General features: G+C 42.6%; 2 protein-coding genes across 3 annotated transcripts in view; one reads left to right on the top strand and one right to left on the bottom strand.

Moving 5' to 3' along the window:
• Positions 1-18,712, bottom strand: part of thsd7ba (thrombospondin, type I, domain containing 7Ba) — a 213,113-nt gene that overhangs the window by 177,282 nt on the left and 17,119 nt on the right. The gene's annotated exons all lie outside the window — the stretch shown is intronic.
• Positions 6,752-9,380, top strand: LOC127537286 (uncharacterized). The gene is made up of 2 exons (XM_051959446.1): positions 6,752-7,437; positions 7,840-9,380. The coding sequence occupies exons 1-2, from the start codon at positions 6,752-6,754 to the stop codon at positions 9,173-9,175; spliced, it is 2,022 nt and encodes a 673-aa protein (XP_051815406.1). The 3' UTR covers positions 9,176-9,380.

Raw genomic sequence — 18,712 nt, forward strand, 5'->3', positions numbered from 1 at the left:
CTGCTTTTACCCTATAATAAGGGTTACCAGATTCAGAGCTGTTTGATCCTACTTTCTATACTTGAATGTAAATGCACAGAATACAGCCTCATTCAATTAAAGGAGGGTTGGATCTGTATTAAATACAGCTCTTGTTCTGTCATACAGCAGCAGAAATTACACGTGTTTATCATCCTCAATTTGTATAGAATTTGCAGCACTGAACGGCACACAGGTCAGACGGTATAAATTGGTTCGTCGATTCCTTAAGTCTTCTTAACACAAGGTTCTAAAATTATTATAAAACACAGAATTGGAGGCAAGACTGGACCTCTGCACAAGTCTATAAAGTGAAAACATGAAACAATAAGCCCTATTTGATGCATCTTGCGCTATAGTGTGTGAAGATATCAGAAAAAATACACTCCAGTTCTTTAATTTAGACAACTAACTTTCAAGTTTTCATGTCTTTCAGAACTAAATTGCAAAATTAGTCAGGCACACACCACAAGCAAATGCAAACAAAGTATGATAGGGAAAGTGCACTACAATATGCAACAAAAAGTAAGAAATAACAGATAAAAACTGGTAATTAAAGTAAGCATCTCTTGAAATACATATAATTAACTAAATAATGATCATAAATGATATGCATTTATCACACTGGGCTTTTCACGCCATCAACTTGTAGTGCAAAAAGTCACCTTGAAACTTTATGCTTATGATGCAAAGCAACACCAAATCCTGACAATGCAATTAACATGAAAAATGTGAAACAATGTTTGTGTAAACAAGGTTTCCCCAAGTCCCTTAACAATGCCCACACCTTATCTGTACCTTCGCCGGGAGTCTTGGAGAGTGTAATTACACCAGGACCCTCCAGCCTGGGACAGTGCTGTTGGCCTGATTGGATCTCACCTTGACTTGACCTCTTCAACCTGAGGTGACTGAAACAACTCCCTACGTCTCAACGAAGAACAATGCATTAGTTAATCAACTGATAAAACCTCCAGATAAAAGTGCCCTGATCCCATTAGTGCTGGAAATAACTCCCCACTCTCTGCTGGCAGTTTTACTGTTGCTAAAGATGTAGTGGAGTATCCTATAGAGCCAGTATCCTTTGTACGGGGTTGAGCTGTTAATGAGCAACTTTTTTGAATGCAGAGTCAGCAGAACTTGTTCAGAGGGCAGACAGACACTGAAATGAAGCTTTACTTTTGTAAATCTTATCTTTATTTGTCTCAGCTCTTGGTCACCTTAGAAGAATATACTTGTGTGTGCGTGTGTATGTATTTCAGATAAAGTAGAAAGGGCTATTAGTTTTGGCTTTTTAAAATCTAGACAGTGAATCCTCGGCTCAGTTGTACTACTTTGTACTTTCTCCCAGCATATATATTTTTCCAAGAGCTCCTGTGACACTGGTTGGAAATACAGTGTAAATAGAAAACAATGCATGTAATATACAGCTTTAACTTATTTAGAGTGCCTCCTAAATCAAAGCGACTTGGAGTGGAACGGGACTTCTTAGATGACAACAGGAAATGGGGTTTCAGATCTACATTCATTTCCAGGGCCAAATTACTTATATTATCATTATTCACTTTCAGTTTAGCTCACATCCCTCAGCTGTAGTTTTATGAAACTACATATATCCCAAACCCTTTGATCTACATCGTGAAAATCCGACAGAGAGGCTCCAGTTTCTCTTTTTTGTTGGTTACTGAGCCACTGGTCTAAAGTATACAAAACAATCAGTCAGCGATTACTTCTTCCTTTATGTTTCTAACCTGCTGACTGCCGATCCCATCATCCTTAACTTACTACAAAGACTTAGATGGTGAAATCTGGGCGAAACCTCAGGCTATGAGCTAAATTTGTTCAAAAATGAATAGTTTTTATTGTTCAGCCATATACTAGTTTTTTTGATCCTGAAGAAGAATAATGATATGGGAAGTTTCACACTGCATATGATAAATATGAAAAACTTGAAATCCTAATATCTGAGGTTTCATATGTAAAAAAAATAACTTTGCCGATTATGTGTCTTGTCGCATGAAGACGAACTGGATTTTTACCAGAGGGGGTCTTTAAACCATATAAAATAGCACCAAAAATAACAATATCGTCACAGTGAATAGGGTTGTTATGCACTAATCTTTGATCAGATGCGTATGTGATCAGCATGCATCTTCTAAGAAGATATGAAGCTACATGTTAATCCCAACAAATGTTACGGATGAAAAAAAATTCTAAAAAGACCTTAGGCATACAGAGCAATCAGTCTATAGCTGTGTATTGATAGAAGAAATGAAGCATAAACTGCCACTGTTTGCTGATGACCTCCTTCTGTACGTTTCTAACCGAGTAAACTGTCCTTCCCATAATCCAACATGAAATCCTGGATCAAAATCTCAGGTGAGAAACTAAATTTGCTCAACAGTTTTCATTATGTGTAGACTCTTTGAATCCAAGGAAACTGTCTTTTTCAAACAGCTTAATGTTTGAGTTTAAAGACATTTTCAAGCAAAATTATGAAACTGGACTACAGGACTTGGCAAACTGTCAATTCTTGCAATTAAATATGAATCCCATTGAAAGTATACATTAAATTGACAATGTTGCCAATACACTATAGTCTTTGCAATTGTTCCCAAAGGGATGCAACTACCTGTGGAGAGTCATGAGAGTATTCCTTTCACTTATCTTTTGACATGCTGCCTTATACTTCCGAGATGGAATGAGGCTGCTTCACTCACAATTTCTCAACTGGATTAGGGATGTAATCTTAAATCTGAAACACACGGGGTGCTGATCAGAAATTCTTAAACATATGGAGATCCTTAACAGTCTTTGATAAGACCTCTAGACAGGAGAAAGAATCATGCATTATTTAATTGTTTAATCTTCCCCTTTTACATTTTTTGACATGCCTTTGTTCACTATTAGCAGTGGTTCTGGCCCTTGAGCAGACCTGAATATTATCCGTTTTAATATTACTTCCGATGTGTGAACGTGCAGGTCCTATTTTACCTTCTTCTATCTTGCTTAGTTTTATTTTTCTACATTCTATGTTCAATACTTGATGGGATTTTTTCATATTTGATCAAGACTTGTGTATAGCCATGTAATTGCAGACTGATATTCGGTTAACTTCATTTAAAAATGAATGTTTTCTTATAGAGTTGATGACCACAATAACACAGTATGTTTACGCAGTAATCTTTCACAAGTTTAAGGTCCCTCTTTGGTCATTGATCTAAACTCTACAACATTATTTACGTGTTTTAAAGCTACATATTTAGAAAATGAAAGCTACATGAAAGTCATCCTCGTCTTAAAATGGCTGAGATGCCTACATTATACACCGGTGCCTCCTTCACCATGCATCCCTCCAATACAACCTGTAGCTCCAGTTTATCAGTTCACCCCACATAAGGCTATATGTTCAAACTGAAAAGTGATTCTGAAGAAAAAAATAATGATACAGAAAGCCCCGACCTGCAAGATGGCAGGGCTGTTTTCTTCGGTTTGGAAGAATGATTCCATGTTTGCCAAGACTGTCATCAATAAGTTTCAAGGTAAAAATTGTTCAGGCATGGAGTTTAAAGCTTATTTTGCTCATTGTATGTCTTCTAGAATATTTTTAAAAAAAAAACAACAACAACATATGGGCACGTTAACAAGGTAAAACAAAAAGAAAAAGAAAAAAAGAAAGGTCTATGTGGAATATAAAGCAGTGCCAGAAATGTTGAAACAAAGGAAAAGCAGTGAGTAGTCTTGCTATCTGTGTCTATTATCAGTGCATGCCTCCTTCTGAGAACATGAACAAACATATTAATTTCAGAAAAGGCCAGAGGATGAGGCAATAAAGGAAGATACAGGTAAATACAGTTCTCTTTCAAACCTCCCTCGGTATCTCACTATGGGAAACGCCCTCTGGCGTGACCGATCATGGAAGCTCCAATGACACCACGTCTGTCATATGACAGACCAATCATCTCGAGATGCATGGGGCAGCCTGCCCCCCTTATAAGCGCCCCCGCGCTGCACCCACCATTCTCGCTTTCTTCCACGTGAAGATCATCACATAGCTCCTCAGCGGTCCTGATTTTGGATTTTCATTCAACTGCTCTTCCGACGCGCCGTCAAGGTAGTCACCGAGCGTGAATATCTGATTCAGGATTCACTTTTATCGCTGCTTTCGTCGCGAAAGTGTGTGTTTTTGTTCACTTATCACGCTAACCGTTAAGGTATTAGGGTGGTGGTGTTTTATTACTGACCGTCGAGGTCGGCTATGGCTACCGCTTCCTCTAAGGGGACAACGGCTAGCGGCAAGGTGAAGGACGTTGAGTCCCGTCCTTGCCCGGCCTCTTGCGGTCTTAGCATTTCAGGGAGAGACCCACATCCTCTCTGTATTGCTTGTATGGGAGTGCAGCATGCTCAGGCTTCACTTGCAGACTCCGAGTGCTGCCAGCACTGCAGCACTATGCCAACCAGGATCCTGGAGAGGCGCCTCAGGGTCTCGGCCAGTTCAAAAGCCGACCCCTGCCTCTCCGATAGCGCCGTCAAGCCGGCTACAGCTAACATAGACTGGGCTAACCCCCCGGTGGCGGATTTCCCTCCGCTGTTCGACCAGCTCCTCGACTCGGAGGACGAATACGGAGGGGGGGGCGGAGAGGAGGATGATAACCTGGACCTCCTTAACGACGAGAACGAGGAGGATGACGAGGACGCAATCCTCCCCCCGACTCCGGCATCCCGACCCAGCAGCTCCGTTGGCGGAGAAATCCAACCCCCCTCTTCACCCTCGGAGGTCGACCTGCATGAGGTGTGTAAGCGGGCAGCATCCCGGCTGGGTATAGACTGGCCTGCATCATCGGATGACAAGGGCGAGGAAAGGGATCTATACGACGGCAAAATTCTGCCTTCTCGCCCAGCGTCAAAAAAACAGGTCATGCCCGTCGTCCCTGCATGCATGAAGGAGATGAAGCGGTTTTGGGACAAACCGTTTCTCCACAGAGTCCCCGTCAAGGGTTACTCCAGCCTGGACGTGGCTAACAGCGAGGAGTGGGGCCTCGGAGATCCCCCGGCAGTGGAGCAGGCGGTGGCTTCTCACCTCCACCCCAGCCACCGGTCCGCGCTCACCGCGGCGGGTCCCACCCTCCCGGGGAAGACGGAGCGCTTCTCTGCCGCCATGTACCAAAAGATGTACAAATCAGCAGCCCAGTCAGTGAAAAACTTAAATGTTGTCATTCTGCTGACAGCCTACCAGGCTGAACTTTTCCAGGAGATGGGGGTCCTCCTGGATAAAGGCTCCCCAAGCCCCAAGATATGGGAGGAAATATGTGTTGTCACCGACCTCACTCTCCGTGTCTCTAGAGGTGCGGTACAAGGCTGCGGCCGTGTTATGGGGCTTGCAGTGGCAGGGGAGAGAGCGCTCTGGTTGAACCTCTCCAGCCTGTCTGACCAGGAAAAACAGGTCATTATTGACGCTCCCTTTAACCCGTCAAGGGCTAAGGGCTTATTTGGGGAGGCTGTCACGGCCATGCAGCAAACCAGTGACCTGAGAAAGAAGCAGGGAGAAGCCTTCGACCTCTGCCTTCCTCGCAAGGTTACCTCTCGCCCCACACCGCCATCTCACCAGGGATTTGCGGCTACAGCGAGAGTGCACAGCGGCGGCTATAAGGAGCCCAGACCACGCACGTCTGAGCAGCCAGCGTCTCACCAACGCGGAGCTCAGCATCAAAGGCATTGGCCCAAAAAGTCCTTTGCCGCGGTAGCTGCCACTCCAGGCACCGATCCAAACCGCCCGTCCCGCCCTCCGGACGGGAAGAAGAAACGGTCGGCCTAGGTGTCGTGGTTCGCGGGAACAGAGGCTCAGCAGTCAGCACTCACGGAGATCCCTGCTCTGAGCCCCCTCGGAACAGACCACGTGTTTCCCTCTCCTCCCAAGAAACGGAGGATGGATGTTTTGGACCAATGTTCCGGTCAGCGCTGTGTAACGGCCTCGTTTGGTCATCCCGTTCACAGACAGAAATACGCACTCGTTCCCCCAGTGCACAGTTTCTTTTCCCCCCTTCGTCGCTCCACGGAGACAGTTCAAAGGGAAGTGGGAAAAAGTGCAATGTTCACACTAAGCACTTCTCCTGTTTTTTCAATAAAAAACAAGCTGTCGCAGCCAGGCTCATTCATAAAGCCGAGGGCGCAGCAAATACAAAACAAAAAGAGAAATCAAGAGGTGCAGGACAGTCTGTCTCCCCCAGAGGGCGCAGCTGGTCCATTGTTAAGCTTCAGGCCACCAGGCCCTCTTGCTGTCAACACAGAGGAGTGGCGCGCATGCGCAGTGAGCCCCTGGGTGTTTACAACAGTTACCAAGGGTTACAGGCTGCAGTTTGCAATGAAGCCGCCCCACTTCAACGGTGTGCTAATGTCAGAAGCTACGGGGGAAGCCGCGGAGGCTTTGGAGAGCGAAATATCTTCTCTATTAAGCCGAGGGGCAATTCGCATTGTACCGGAGGGAGAGAGAAATCAGGGGTTTTATTCCCGGTATTTCCTCATTCCAAAGAAAGGAGGTTCATTACGTCCGATCCTAGATCTGCGTTGCCTCAATCTACACCTCCGAAAGTACAAATTCAAAATGCTCACACACAAGGTTCTGTTCCGATCCATTTGTCCAGGCGACTGGTTCACTTCAGTGGATCTGCAGGACGCTTATTTTCATGTAAGCATATATCCCGCACACAGAAAATATCTCAGGTTCGCTTTCAGGGGAATGGCATACGAGTATCAGACCTTGCCTTTCGGGCTGTCACTAGCCCCGAGAGTTTTCAGCAAATGTGTGGAAGCAGCCCTGAACCCGATGCGAGCATCGGGCCTCAGAGTGTTCGCGTATCTGGACGATTTTCTCCTTTGTGCTCCCAACAAGGAGAACGTGGAGAAGGATACGCGGGGACTGATAGACAGGCTGAGCAGCTTGGGCTTCAGTATAAACCCCTTAAAGAGCTGTTTGTCTCCTACTCAGAAGATCGAGTATTTGGGCCTCGAAATAGACTCTGTTTCATTTCGGAGTTTTCTGTCCCATGCTCGGGTGGAGAAATTTCGCCAACACCTGGCTTTATTTCGAAGGGGAAGTTCAGTGTCATTACGGGACTGTCTCCGGCTCTCAGGGCTGATGGCGTCATCAATATCTGTCATTCCACACGGGCTGCTGAAAATGAGGGATTTCCTGGATATCCTCTCTGCGTCTGGACGCACGACGTCACCTCAGGCGTATGGTGAGGATTTCCCCGGAGTGCCTCCTGGCTCTCCGTCACTGGAGAGACCCGGGGATATTCACTACCGGCGTCCCATTGGGAGCGGTTGTGATGAGGAAGACAGTTACAACCGATGCCTCGTTAACGGGGTGGGGAGCGGTTTTCGAGGGGAGGTCAGTGAACGGGACCTGGCCCCCGACGCTTCGTCAGGCTCATATAAACTACTTGGAGCTGTTGGCTGTTTTCCGAGCCCTCAGACATTTTCTGCCCCTCCTGGGGAAGTGTCATGTGCTGGTCAGAGCGGACAACACGACAGCAGTGGCCTACATAAACAGGGAGGGAGGCACTCGCTCTGTAAAATTACACAGACTAGCTCAGAGTCTGTTATTATGGAGCAGCGAGCACCTGTTATCGTTACGCGCGGCGCACGTTCCGGGTGCACTGAACAGCGGGGCAGATTTACTCTCCAGGGGGAATCCCTTGTACGGGGAGTGGAGACTGAACCCTGAAGTGCTTCTCTGGGTGTGGGAGAGATTCGGCCGAGCGTCCGTAGATCTCTTCGCATCGCACGAAAATGCGCAGTGTCCCCTATTTTTCTCATTACGAGACCGGGACGCGCCTCTGGGAGCGGATGCGTTGGCGCACCCGTGGCCAAACGCGCTGCTGTATGCTTTCCCCCCTCTCTACCTCATCACTCCAACTCTGATCAGAGTAAGGGAGCAGCAGCTTTCATTAATCCTGATAGCTCCTTACTGGCCCAGCAGACCGTGGATGGCGGAGCTGATACAGCTCATACACGGCCAGCCATGGCCGTTACCGTTACGCGCGGACCTGGTGTCACAGGCGCGCGGGCAGAATTTTCATCCGAACCCCGAACGTCTAGCTCTCTGGGCCTGGTACGTGAGAGGGTGAATTTACACGAGTCTGGTCTCCCGACGAGGGTGATTGAGACTATTCAGTGCGCAAGAGCACCTTCCACGCGATCATTATATGACAATAAATGGCGCGTGTTTGAAAAATGGTGTGAGACGAAAGTTATCATTCCGTTTCAGTGTTCTGTCCCAGATGTGTTGTGCTTCTTGCAGGACTTATTGGATGGTAATAAAGCTTTTTCCACCATTAAGGTCTATTTGGCCGCTATTTCAGCTTGTCACGTGGGCTTTGGAGGTGCGCCTATCGGGCAGCATCCTCTCATAAAGAGGTTTATGAAGGGTGTGCGTCGGCTGCGTCCCGTGCGTAAACACCCGGTTCCGTCATGGGATTTACCCTTGGTTCTGGAGGCGCTCACAAGGTTGCCCTTTGAGCCGTTAGAATGTGCAGATTTACGAGTGCTCTCTCTTAAGACTGTCCTGCTGCTGTCTTTAACGTCAGCTAGACGGATAGGCGAGTTACAGGCTTTGTCTGTGCACGCCTCATGCCTTCAGTTCTCCTCAGATTTTGGGAAGGTAACGTTGCGTCCTAACCCAGCGTTTGTACCTAAGGTTAGTGATTCTGCCTACAGCTGTTCCACGCTTGAGCTGCTCGCTTTTCACCCACCACCGTTTGCAGGGGAGGATGAGAGACGGCTCAATTTGCTTTGTCCTGTGAGGGCGTTATGCATCTACATGGACAGGACTAAGGGATTTAGGAAGAGCAACCAGCTCTTCATATCGTGGGCTCCCTCTCACAAGGGGAGGGCCCTGACGCGCCAGTGCCTGTCACACTGGGTGGTGGAGGCTATAATCTTGGCGTACGAAAGTCGTGGGTTGCAGCCCCCGGAGAGGCTTCGGGCCCACTCCACCAGGGGTATGGCCACCTCATGGGCCCTGTTCAAAGGCACATCTGTGAGGGATATTTGTGCCGCTGCCAGCTGGGCATCCCCACACACATTCATCCGATATTACAGGCTGGACGTGACCGAGACGTCTCTGGCTCATTCAGTCCTGAGTGTGGGTACATCTTAATTGCGTGCTAGCCCTTGGGGAGGGTTTAGGGTGTCGACTCATCGCGGGTCGCGGCTTTGTGGGCTTCGGAGCATGCAAATCCGGGAGTGGGCTATATCTCCCATAGTGAGATACCGAGGGAGGTTTGAAAGAGAACGTTAGGTTACTCATGTAACCCCGGTTCTCTGATAACCGAGTGAGGTATCTCACAACACTGCCCTACTTGCATCAGTGGGGTGGAAGAAATACGCTTGAGAATGGTGGGTGCAGCGCAGGGGCGCTTATAAGGGGGGCAGGCTGCCCCATGCATCTCGAGATGATTGGTCTGTCATATGACAGACGTGGTGTCATTGGAGCTTCCATGATCGGTCACGCCAGAGGGCGTTTCCCATAGTGAGATACCTCACTCGGTTATCAGAGAACCGGGGTTACATGAGTAACCTAACGTTTGTGGGATGTAAACCTCTCTATCCCTCTGAATCATGTAATCTACTAAAACCTTTACTAGCGGGGCATTAAGGCGGCTTCTTCATGACTGTCACATTTGAATAAACGAATCTGAAACAGGAAATGGAGTCTTGGATCAACACTCATTAACCAAGAACTGCTGTACTGAATAATACATTCGTCATAACAACAATGCACCATAAAGGCATGTGAGACTGAGGAGGGGAGAGCAGCGCCTGCTGTGAATTCGATGGTAATTGAAAACTTGACAAGTAACACGGCTCTCAATATCCCAGCAACACTTCCGAACTGCAGACAGTGTAAATAGGTTACAGAAAACAATAATAATTGGTTATACGGCTATTTAGCACAGGAACACAAATGTATTTTATTTCAACAACACTTTTATTGGAAATTCTATCCTTTTTTTCTGATCAAAGTGCTACATCACAGACAAATGACAGGGAGATAAATACAAAGAACAAATGAAACGTGAGAAAAAAAACTGAGCTAAACTGAAGCTAAGCAACTATCAATTTTATAAGAGGAGTCTTTGATCCAAAAACAAACAAAAGTAGGACATTGCATTGCTTTTCTCCCATCTCCAAAAAGACGCTATAAAAGAAATTCACTGAGACGGTAGCAGACCTCAGGCTGCAAACACAAATGTATAGACAGCCATCTGGTATCAGGAAAGTAAAGAAAAAACTACATATATTTAGTCTCAGCTGCATTAAAGTCTGCGTTTTTCACATGAAAGATTACATTAAGTTCAAAGTTTCAAAATAAGTTTAATCATAATTAATTACTGGAGCGAGGACAAATCACAGATCTGTCTGAATCAATACCTTCGTTATTATAACTTCCAATGCCGGCCCCATGTTTACATTTTCGGTTTGATCAATCTTTTCAGCAAGGAAATGAGATGATGTTCTCATAGAAGTTAGCGTTTCATTCCAATTCATACACTGCAGCTCACAGGAACAGGAGAAAGCTATCTGCAAAACAACGCGGCTTTTGTGTTGGGACCAAAGGCAAAGCGACGTTTTCCTTCACAGTTTAAAAAAAAAGATGATCAGCAAAACATTGGACAATCTGGGTGTGATGTTCTGGTAATGACACCACTGTATAAACATGTAATTAAAGTGAAAGCAGCTGACAGTCATTAAATATGAGCCTCTCTGAGAATAACTCTGTGCTATATGGATGGATTAGCCCGGATTAGCTGTTTAGCTCTTGTGTGATGTCTCTGAGTGGCTTTTTGAAACAAAAAATATAAGACATGAACAACAAAGAGTATTTATTTAGTAATGCCTGCATTGTTTGGCGTTATCCATAAACAGATCTGAACAGATGCATGCCTGACCCAGGTCAAAAGTCATTTGTACAGCCTCAGCTCTTTTACTTTCTGAAACACCAATTGAGTCACGATATCTTTTGTTCATAATACATGCAAATTTACAATTGCCCTGTTGTACAGTCAAGAAAGATCATCTTTAGTGTGCAGTTTTAATATTTTAGCTACCATATATAAAATATTAAACCTTTCTCTCAGCTTCAAAGTGGGTTATATTCAGAAATTTGCTGATAATACAGATAACAGCCCCATTGAATAAATGCACACTAATAAAGAGTTTAGCAGCAGGATGGAACTTCTCTGAGGAAGATATAGCCACAAGTGGTCTCCCACTCTAACGGCATCATAATTAAATGTGCCACTTTGACAGAAAGCCCTCAGGACAATATTACACATTGATAACAATTAAAAGAATATTTAACCTCCCACACTCTCCCAGGTCTAATTGTTGCACTATCAACTCCTGGGTAGGAAGACGCTGCATGACATATGGACTCGCAGTGTGAGCGCTCTATCGCCTTTGTTGGGTGAGGCATTTATCTAGTGGGGCTTCCCAGATAAGAGAGGAAGGAGAAAGGGAAGAATGAAAGTGGGACTTTATTGAACATTGTGTCTCTGTGGAGAGGCCTGGGCAGGCTCACTGTGTGAAAGCAGAGACCTCACCGAGCCAAATCCAATCAAATGCTTTGAGCGTTGACAGGTCCAATCAGTCAGTGGCGGGTTTCTGCTCACCCTCAGTTTAGGAGGTAAGCTCCTGGTCAGACCTTCACAGACTCCGAAATGAAACAATGTTAGTGAAGAACCATCAGATGAAGTCTAGGATAAGACTGAGTGAGGTTTCTTTTACTCTTCCACTGCTATCCTTTTTTTAAATGCATTATAAAAGTGGTGCCACTCCATCATTCAAACAAGATCATTTGTAACACTGTAAAGGTTTGTTTGGGAGCTATTGAACCACGATTATGTTAAGCTTGTATGTAATAATTTGCATATATATATATATATATATATATATATATATATATATATAGAGAGAGAGAGAGAGAGAGAGAGAGAGAGAGAGAGAGAGAGAGAGAGAGAGAAAGAATGGCATGCCATTTAGGAAACTGTACATATGGAATGAAAGTTTGAATAAATGGAATGAAACTCTGAATATAGATAATGAAATCTGGAATATATGGAATGAAATTCAGAATATATGGAAAATATATATTCAGACTTCCATTCCATATATTCAGAGTTTCGTTCCATATGTTCAGAATTCTACGTTAAAAATATATCATAATTTTCTAAACAGCATGCCACATACACAAATCTATACACAGTATGTTATGAAACTTCACAGATCACTAACAGCAGACAAAATAACCCTACACAGGCCAAATACAAGCAAATCAAACCCTGCTCAACATCACAATAAGAGGCATACCAACAGACCAACAGCCCTCTGATCCCAATAGGAGGAAAAATAGGATAATCTCTTAATGAGTGGAAACACTCTAATGATTTATTTCTCAGCAGTGAACTTAATGTGTTAATGTAACAGTGTAATCCCATTATGTAATCATTTTATCGCTCCATCCTCACTAGCTGTCAGTATGTGCACAGTGATTGACATTCACAGTCAGTGATGAGAACAGCCCTGATGCTGTTGCAATCAACTTTTAGGAGACATACTAGCACAGCAGAAGAGCTACATTCGGATGTTATGTAGGACTAATAAATGATATAACTAATTATGAATAATGAATGACCCTGATGGCATATTGTTCATCAGATTAAATGCTGATACTCCATCTGCCAGTTATAGAAAACCTGAAGCTCAGTCAATGGGTACACTAATCTAGATTCACATACCATCTGCGGCTTTGACATGATCATCTCCCCGACGTGCACACAACGGTGATACAATCAGCTTGTCTTCTGAGACATGGCACAAATAACTCAGTTTTCCACCATGCTTCTCCCCCTTTTTACTGCAATTTTAAGACGAGAGTTGTAGCAAAATAATCTGCAGCATATGATCAAATGAAAGGAGGTTTAAAGCGACATCTTATGTAACTTGATTGCTGAAGGGTGAACCTGGCTTCTGTACTTCTAAAGAGGATGAATTTGTTAGAAACAGACAAAATGTAATGTAAAACAATTAGGTTACTACACAGTATATGTGATAACTTAGAATATCAATATATTCATCTGGGCTTTTCCCCTGAATAGCTCTCAGATTTGTTTAAATGTTCATCCATGGGTTTGTTGTTTTCTTTACAGTGTTACATAGTTTTTAGCGTTGAAGTAAAATGGATTTTAAGTCAAATATATTTTAAGTCCTCCAGTTTTGTTGTGGATAACCTGGAGATTTACATGGTGGACAGTGGTGTGACTGTGAGATATTAGGCAAGTGAATCATTTTAAAATACACATGAATAAATGCTTACATTGTCATTGGTCAACATTTGAATCTATGGTTTAGTTTCGATGCTATTACTTCCGTAGCTTCAACTACATTACTATACATTGTTAGAGCTTAAAAAAATGGTACAGGTTTGAAATTCATTTTAAATCTGGCCAATAGAAAATAATGTGTTAAGTAATGGAGTTTATTTTTCTTTTTGTTTGTTGATTGAGTTTTTTTGGAATTTAGTAGGATAAAGCGGTATATAGATAATGGATGGATGGATGGAATTTAGTGATTTTCAAAAAAATGCATATTGCATATTTTCAGATGATCTTTGTGAACTTGTAGTCTTACAGTATATATTTTATTTGTCACCAATTAGAGCCCATTAAATAGCTTCAGTGGGGGTGAATTTTGTTTTTCCGAACAGTAAAAAAACTGTTGCAACATTAAATGATGGCTCAGTGATTAAAACTATCTCAGAAGTCTCTAGAAAGTATAGTTAAGGTGGACTGTAATGTCTCCCAGTGGTTTTTGTGCTACGGTTTACAAGCCTCACATCTAGCATATATTCATCACCCCCTTGGTCATTTGAAACCAGACATAATAAGCAAATTTTCTGACTTTTAGATTCATACTTGAGAACCTGAGGACAATATGCACAGTAATTAGGCGAAGATGTGCCAATCACAGTGCATCTCCACACTGAAACATACCCTCCTTTATCGTCTGTTTTACTCTGAATGGGTTCATAAAACTCAAAGAATACTATGCTGCACTCAAAAAGGATGAAAACTAGCAAATCAGATCATAACCTAATGAGGACAATATTTACTGCGAGAATAAATCAAGCTAGAAGTTGGGCCAGTTTCTCAGTGACCTCTTTGAAGTCTTACTTCTTTTTGAAACCAGAGGGGGCCGTCTCATGCAGGCTGTTAAAATTAATGTAAGTTTAGGGCACTCCTGCATTGGCTTCACTTTTCAGACCCAAAGGCTACATTCATCTTTATATACAATCTATGTTCTTGTGTCATCTAATAACAGTAATGGTTCTCTCATTAATTAATTTGTATTTAAATAAATTATAGTACAGGGACTGTGATGATAACCTTTTACATATAATGCCTGAAGTAGTTAACTTAATATACTTCACAGAGGACATCATGGAAACTAGGAGCTTATTACACTGTATAGTGGAGCAGTCTGTATCTGTGTATGAAATCTATTATATTGACACCATGTAACTGCTATGGTTAAAGTAGATGCAAACGATGCTCCCAAGACACAACCTTGCATGTCTGCGGTTTCCTAATAAGTTCACCCTCATTGTTTGCATCAGACAAACAAGATTTTCATCTGTGAATCTGAGCCATATACTGTATTCTCTCTGCTGTGTGTACAAATCGATGTACAGCATTGCATGACACGGTTGCTAATTTGCAAGTCAAGGATATAGGGTCGCCTCCACTTTATCTTTGATCATGTTTGCTCTTATATTCAGGGATGTGCTCAAACTGTGTAATACATATTTCTTTATAGAATATTTTCAAATTTCATAGCTAATAGAGCAGATGGTGTTGTTGTTAATGAGAGAGCAGACGGCAGGTGTTTGATTTGGATGTGAGTTGCGGTGCAACCGTTGCTTGGAGGAGGCATTCCTCACCAAGGTTAGAAAGTACCAGCCTTGTGCTGAAGATCTCTCAATGCTTTGACATGAATGCAGAGTGTGTGTTCTTACTTTTAGGAGTCCAGACCAATGTCCAGGTGCTGTTGGTATGGAGTCTACACAGTTGTTTTCTTTTTGTTTCCTTCAGTGTCAAAATGTTGCAAGACAAATGCTGCACACAAATCCATACAATTCTGCATGTCTGTAATGAGTTTTCTTTATGTTTTCATGTTATTAAAGCCCTGATTAAGATCTACTGTACTTCTATCACTAATATACAACCAAACCATCTATGTCATACTAGTTAATTAATTAATGACGATATCATGGCCTATGAACTGCAAACTCTTAAATAACTGGATTATGCAACCAAACTGATGGAATTGTAAAGGGATGATACAGAGCCAGTGAAAGTCTGGCATTTTTAATGATTCCAATGAAAGGTTGGAACCTGGGGTAACACATTAGCATTTGAGCATGTAAAAATAATGGTTTGATTTTGGAGGTAGTCATATATCATCCATGTGGACTTCTCAATGCTCTGCCCTTCAAAATGTTCATTTGAGGAACAATAAGCTACTGTATTTCACATTGAGTTTCTGTATTTTTAATGCACCGACTACTATTTGTGGAAGTATCTTGACTTCATAAGAGGAGAAATAAGTTAACTTCAAAATAGAGAACAACAAAGTAAACATATTTCCCACTTTAGATGCCTGTCCTCATAACAGTGTTGGAAGAGAGAATTATTCAGCAGTGAAGCGCTGGCACCATTAGTTTACAGTTTTGCTGTGCGACTCTTTCTGTACATGCACATGTTTATTACATAAAGCTATGACTTGTAAAGCTCAACTACTTGGAATTTTGATTGAAGAAGGAACTGTGAATAGATTCACCTTGGGAGCCCAACTTCAAATTATGAAATATAATCCCCTGAGTATTTTATTTCATTTTAATGAATTCCTCATAATATTTGTCATTCACAATGTTTGGTTGTCAATTTTTTAAATTACTTTTCTAATGTTTATATCTTAAAAATCATCTTGACAGAAAAAACAGAAATGTAGAAATTTTTGCAAATTTATTAAAAAAGAAAAACTGAAATATCACATGGTCATAAGTATTCAGACCCTGTGAGTAGACGCACCCTTTTCAGCTAGTACAGCCATGAGTCTTCTTGGGAATGACGCAACAAGTTTTTCACACCTGGATTTGGGGATCCTCCGCCATTCTTCCTTGCAGATCCTCTCCAGTTCTGTCAGGTTGGATGGTGAACGTTGGTGGACAGCCATTTTGAGGTCTCTCCAAAGATGCTCAATTGGATACTTTCCGTACCCACTGTAACTCAGAGAAGCTTTTTTTGACACTGAAGGGTTTGATAGGAGCAGCTCTGTAAATGAAGATGCACCTGAGGTTTGTTATGATGAGTTAGGTTTTGTGTCATTCTTGAATCAGATCTTTTAAAAGCACAACTTGAGCAGGAAAAAGTGAAACAGTGACAGTACATCCAAATAGCAGTTACTCTAGAAATTAAGATGGATGAGAGAAAGTTCATCAGGCCAAAATTCCAACTTGGAAAGCTAGAGGGTCTTACATATCCTGTCCTTGAAGGCACCGCAAAAAGAGAAAATGGCTGGAAATAAAGGAGAGAGGTGTCCCGAGATGCAATAGCTTATGGATGCTCTAAAGGTATTTTACTGTGTTACAAATTTAAATCACTTCAGTTGAAAAGATTTAACAAATCATCTGTCAATCAACATTCACATGATTGAAATACATGACCTTATCTGCCATATGTAACAGTCTGCTGTATTTGTATCTGGATACTGAGGGTTAATTGGCCACATGTTTTGGCATCTAGTTTTAGTTCTAAATGTCTTTCAGTATAATCTAAATATCTTATTCAAAAATTATGGATTTATGAGCCTGATAAAAGATTTCCTCCAGGAAGTTAAAAGCTATTTGAGAAGGAATCCACAGAGCTCCACACATGAAAGACTAAGAGGTCTAATCTTCACATCTTCATATTACTTATCAAGGTTGGCCATGACATTGTGTAGATAAATGGCCCAGTAGCTTCAGACTTGTTTCATCTGAAAATTTTACATCTCTTTCATGAAGACAGTCTCACTAAGTGCTGTGATTAAAAAAGAAAACCCCCACCTGAGCACAAAATTTACATCACAAACCAACCAATATGAACAGTCAGCTCTTAAAAATAAAAATTACCTTTGATTTCCCCAAATTACTGTCGCTAATTAGGTGGCATGAGATGAATTGAGGACATTTTTTTCCCTGAGTGACGCTAATTTGTAACTGTCAGTCAGTCTTGTGGAAATGTGCAACAAAATTCACTGAAACAGTTACTTACATAGTGAATTTCATACTGGTTCCTAATGCTTAGAGATTAATGCTGAAAAATCCGAACCTGAATCATACAAAAAGGCAGAACAAGACTGACAAGCCAGTAGTTTTACCTGCAAAATATGAAGCACATCCCAAAAATACCTTCCTTCTAAAATCTTCATGCAATCGAAGGCAGAGTAAAAGATTTAAGCAGTTAACAGCTAAAGCACCAATCCAATCCAAAGTGCCTCCAGAGTGTGTGAGGTGGAGGTGATGTGGATAGCCGATAAGAACCAGCGTGTCCTGGCACTCATAATTGTGCCACAGTTGTGTAAGAAATGATTCCCACTCCAAGGGTCTGGTGCTTGGCCAGGAGGCACTCAGCACCAGCACAGTGCCAGTCATTATCCCATTGTTTGGAGGCACGCAGGCTGTCCTAATTAGATGCAAAAGAGCAGAGAAACTGTATCTAGTGGCGCTGCAAATGAGGATCGAGAAGCACGACACACAGCCTTCTGCTGCAGGTTAGACGGTAATGAAATAATGAACTATCTCGGGATCTTCTCCTGTAGAGAGCAGCACATCAACAGAACGCCTTTAAAGCAGGAGACTGCTGCGGAGAGCAAAGGGCCGTCACAAAAAAGACCGGCGACACTCATTCTTGTGCCTCAGGTGTCAGAGCGTGAGGGTGAAATGTGATCAATAAAAAGTGCTCCTTGCTGCAGCTCATGCACACAAAACCGAAACAGGAATAAATGAAAACAGTTGTAAACAACAGCATCAGGCAGTTCAAACAGACAGTAAAGATGTTTATGTGATGTTGACTCTTCTACTCACAAGACTTGGCATCGCACGAGGAAAAATGTTATTCTCTTTGCTGCAACTTCATATGCCTCTTGCTCCTTGACCGCTTAATCACAATAGACGAGATCGTCACTGATTTAACATCCATTCATTCAAGCATCTTGCAAGTGCCAGAATATTTCACTGCATATACAACATTCACACACAGTAAGCTGCCTGAAATCATAACTAGGCTGTGTGTGTTGGTTGTTCTTGCCATCTAGGCAGGAGGCCAAGACTTTGCACAAACAGCCTCTTTAGCCTCAACACTATTTGTGCTGTTAAATTTAACTTGCAAGAGAAACTCGGCATCCCTTCGTCACTGTTGACAGACGATTCAAGAGTTTCATAGCCTGATGAGGATTACTCATACTACCAGCATTTTAAATCCAAAAACCAGATGGTTTAAAGATGAGACTGGGCTTGATAGATCGTATTAAAGACTTATTGATGCACCACAAAACTCTCTCCTACCATGCATTTTTAAGTTTCTTGAGTTCTTCA

The sequence above is a fragment of the Acanthochromis polyacanthus genome, chromosome 14, assembly GCF_021347895.1.
Source record: "Acanthochromis polyacanthus isolate Apoly-LR-REF ecotype Palm Island chromosome 14, KAUST_Apoly_ChrSc, whole genome shotgun sequence".
In the NCBI taxonomy this organism is placed as follows: domain Eukaryota; kingdom Metazoa; phylum Chordata; class Actinopteri; family Pomacentridae; genus Acanthochromis; species Acanthochromis polyacanthus.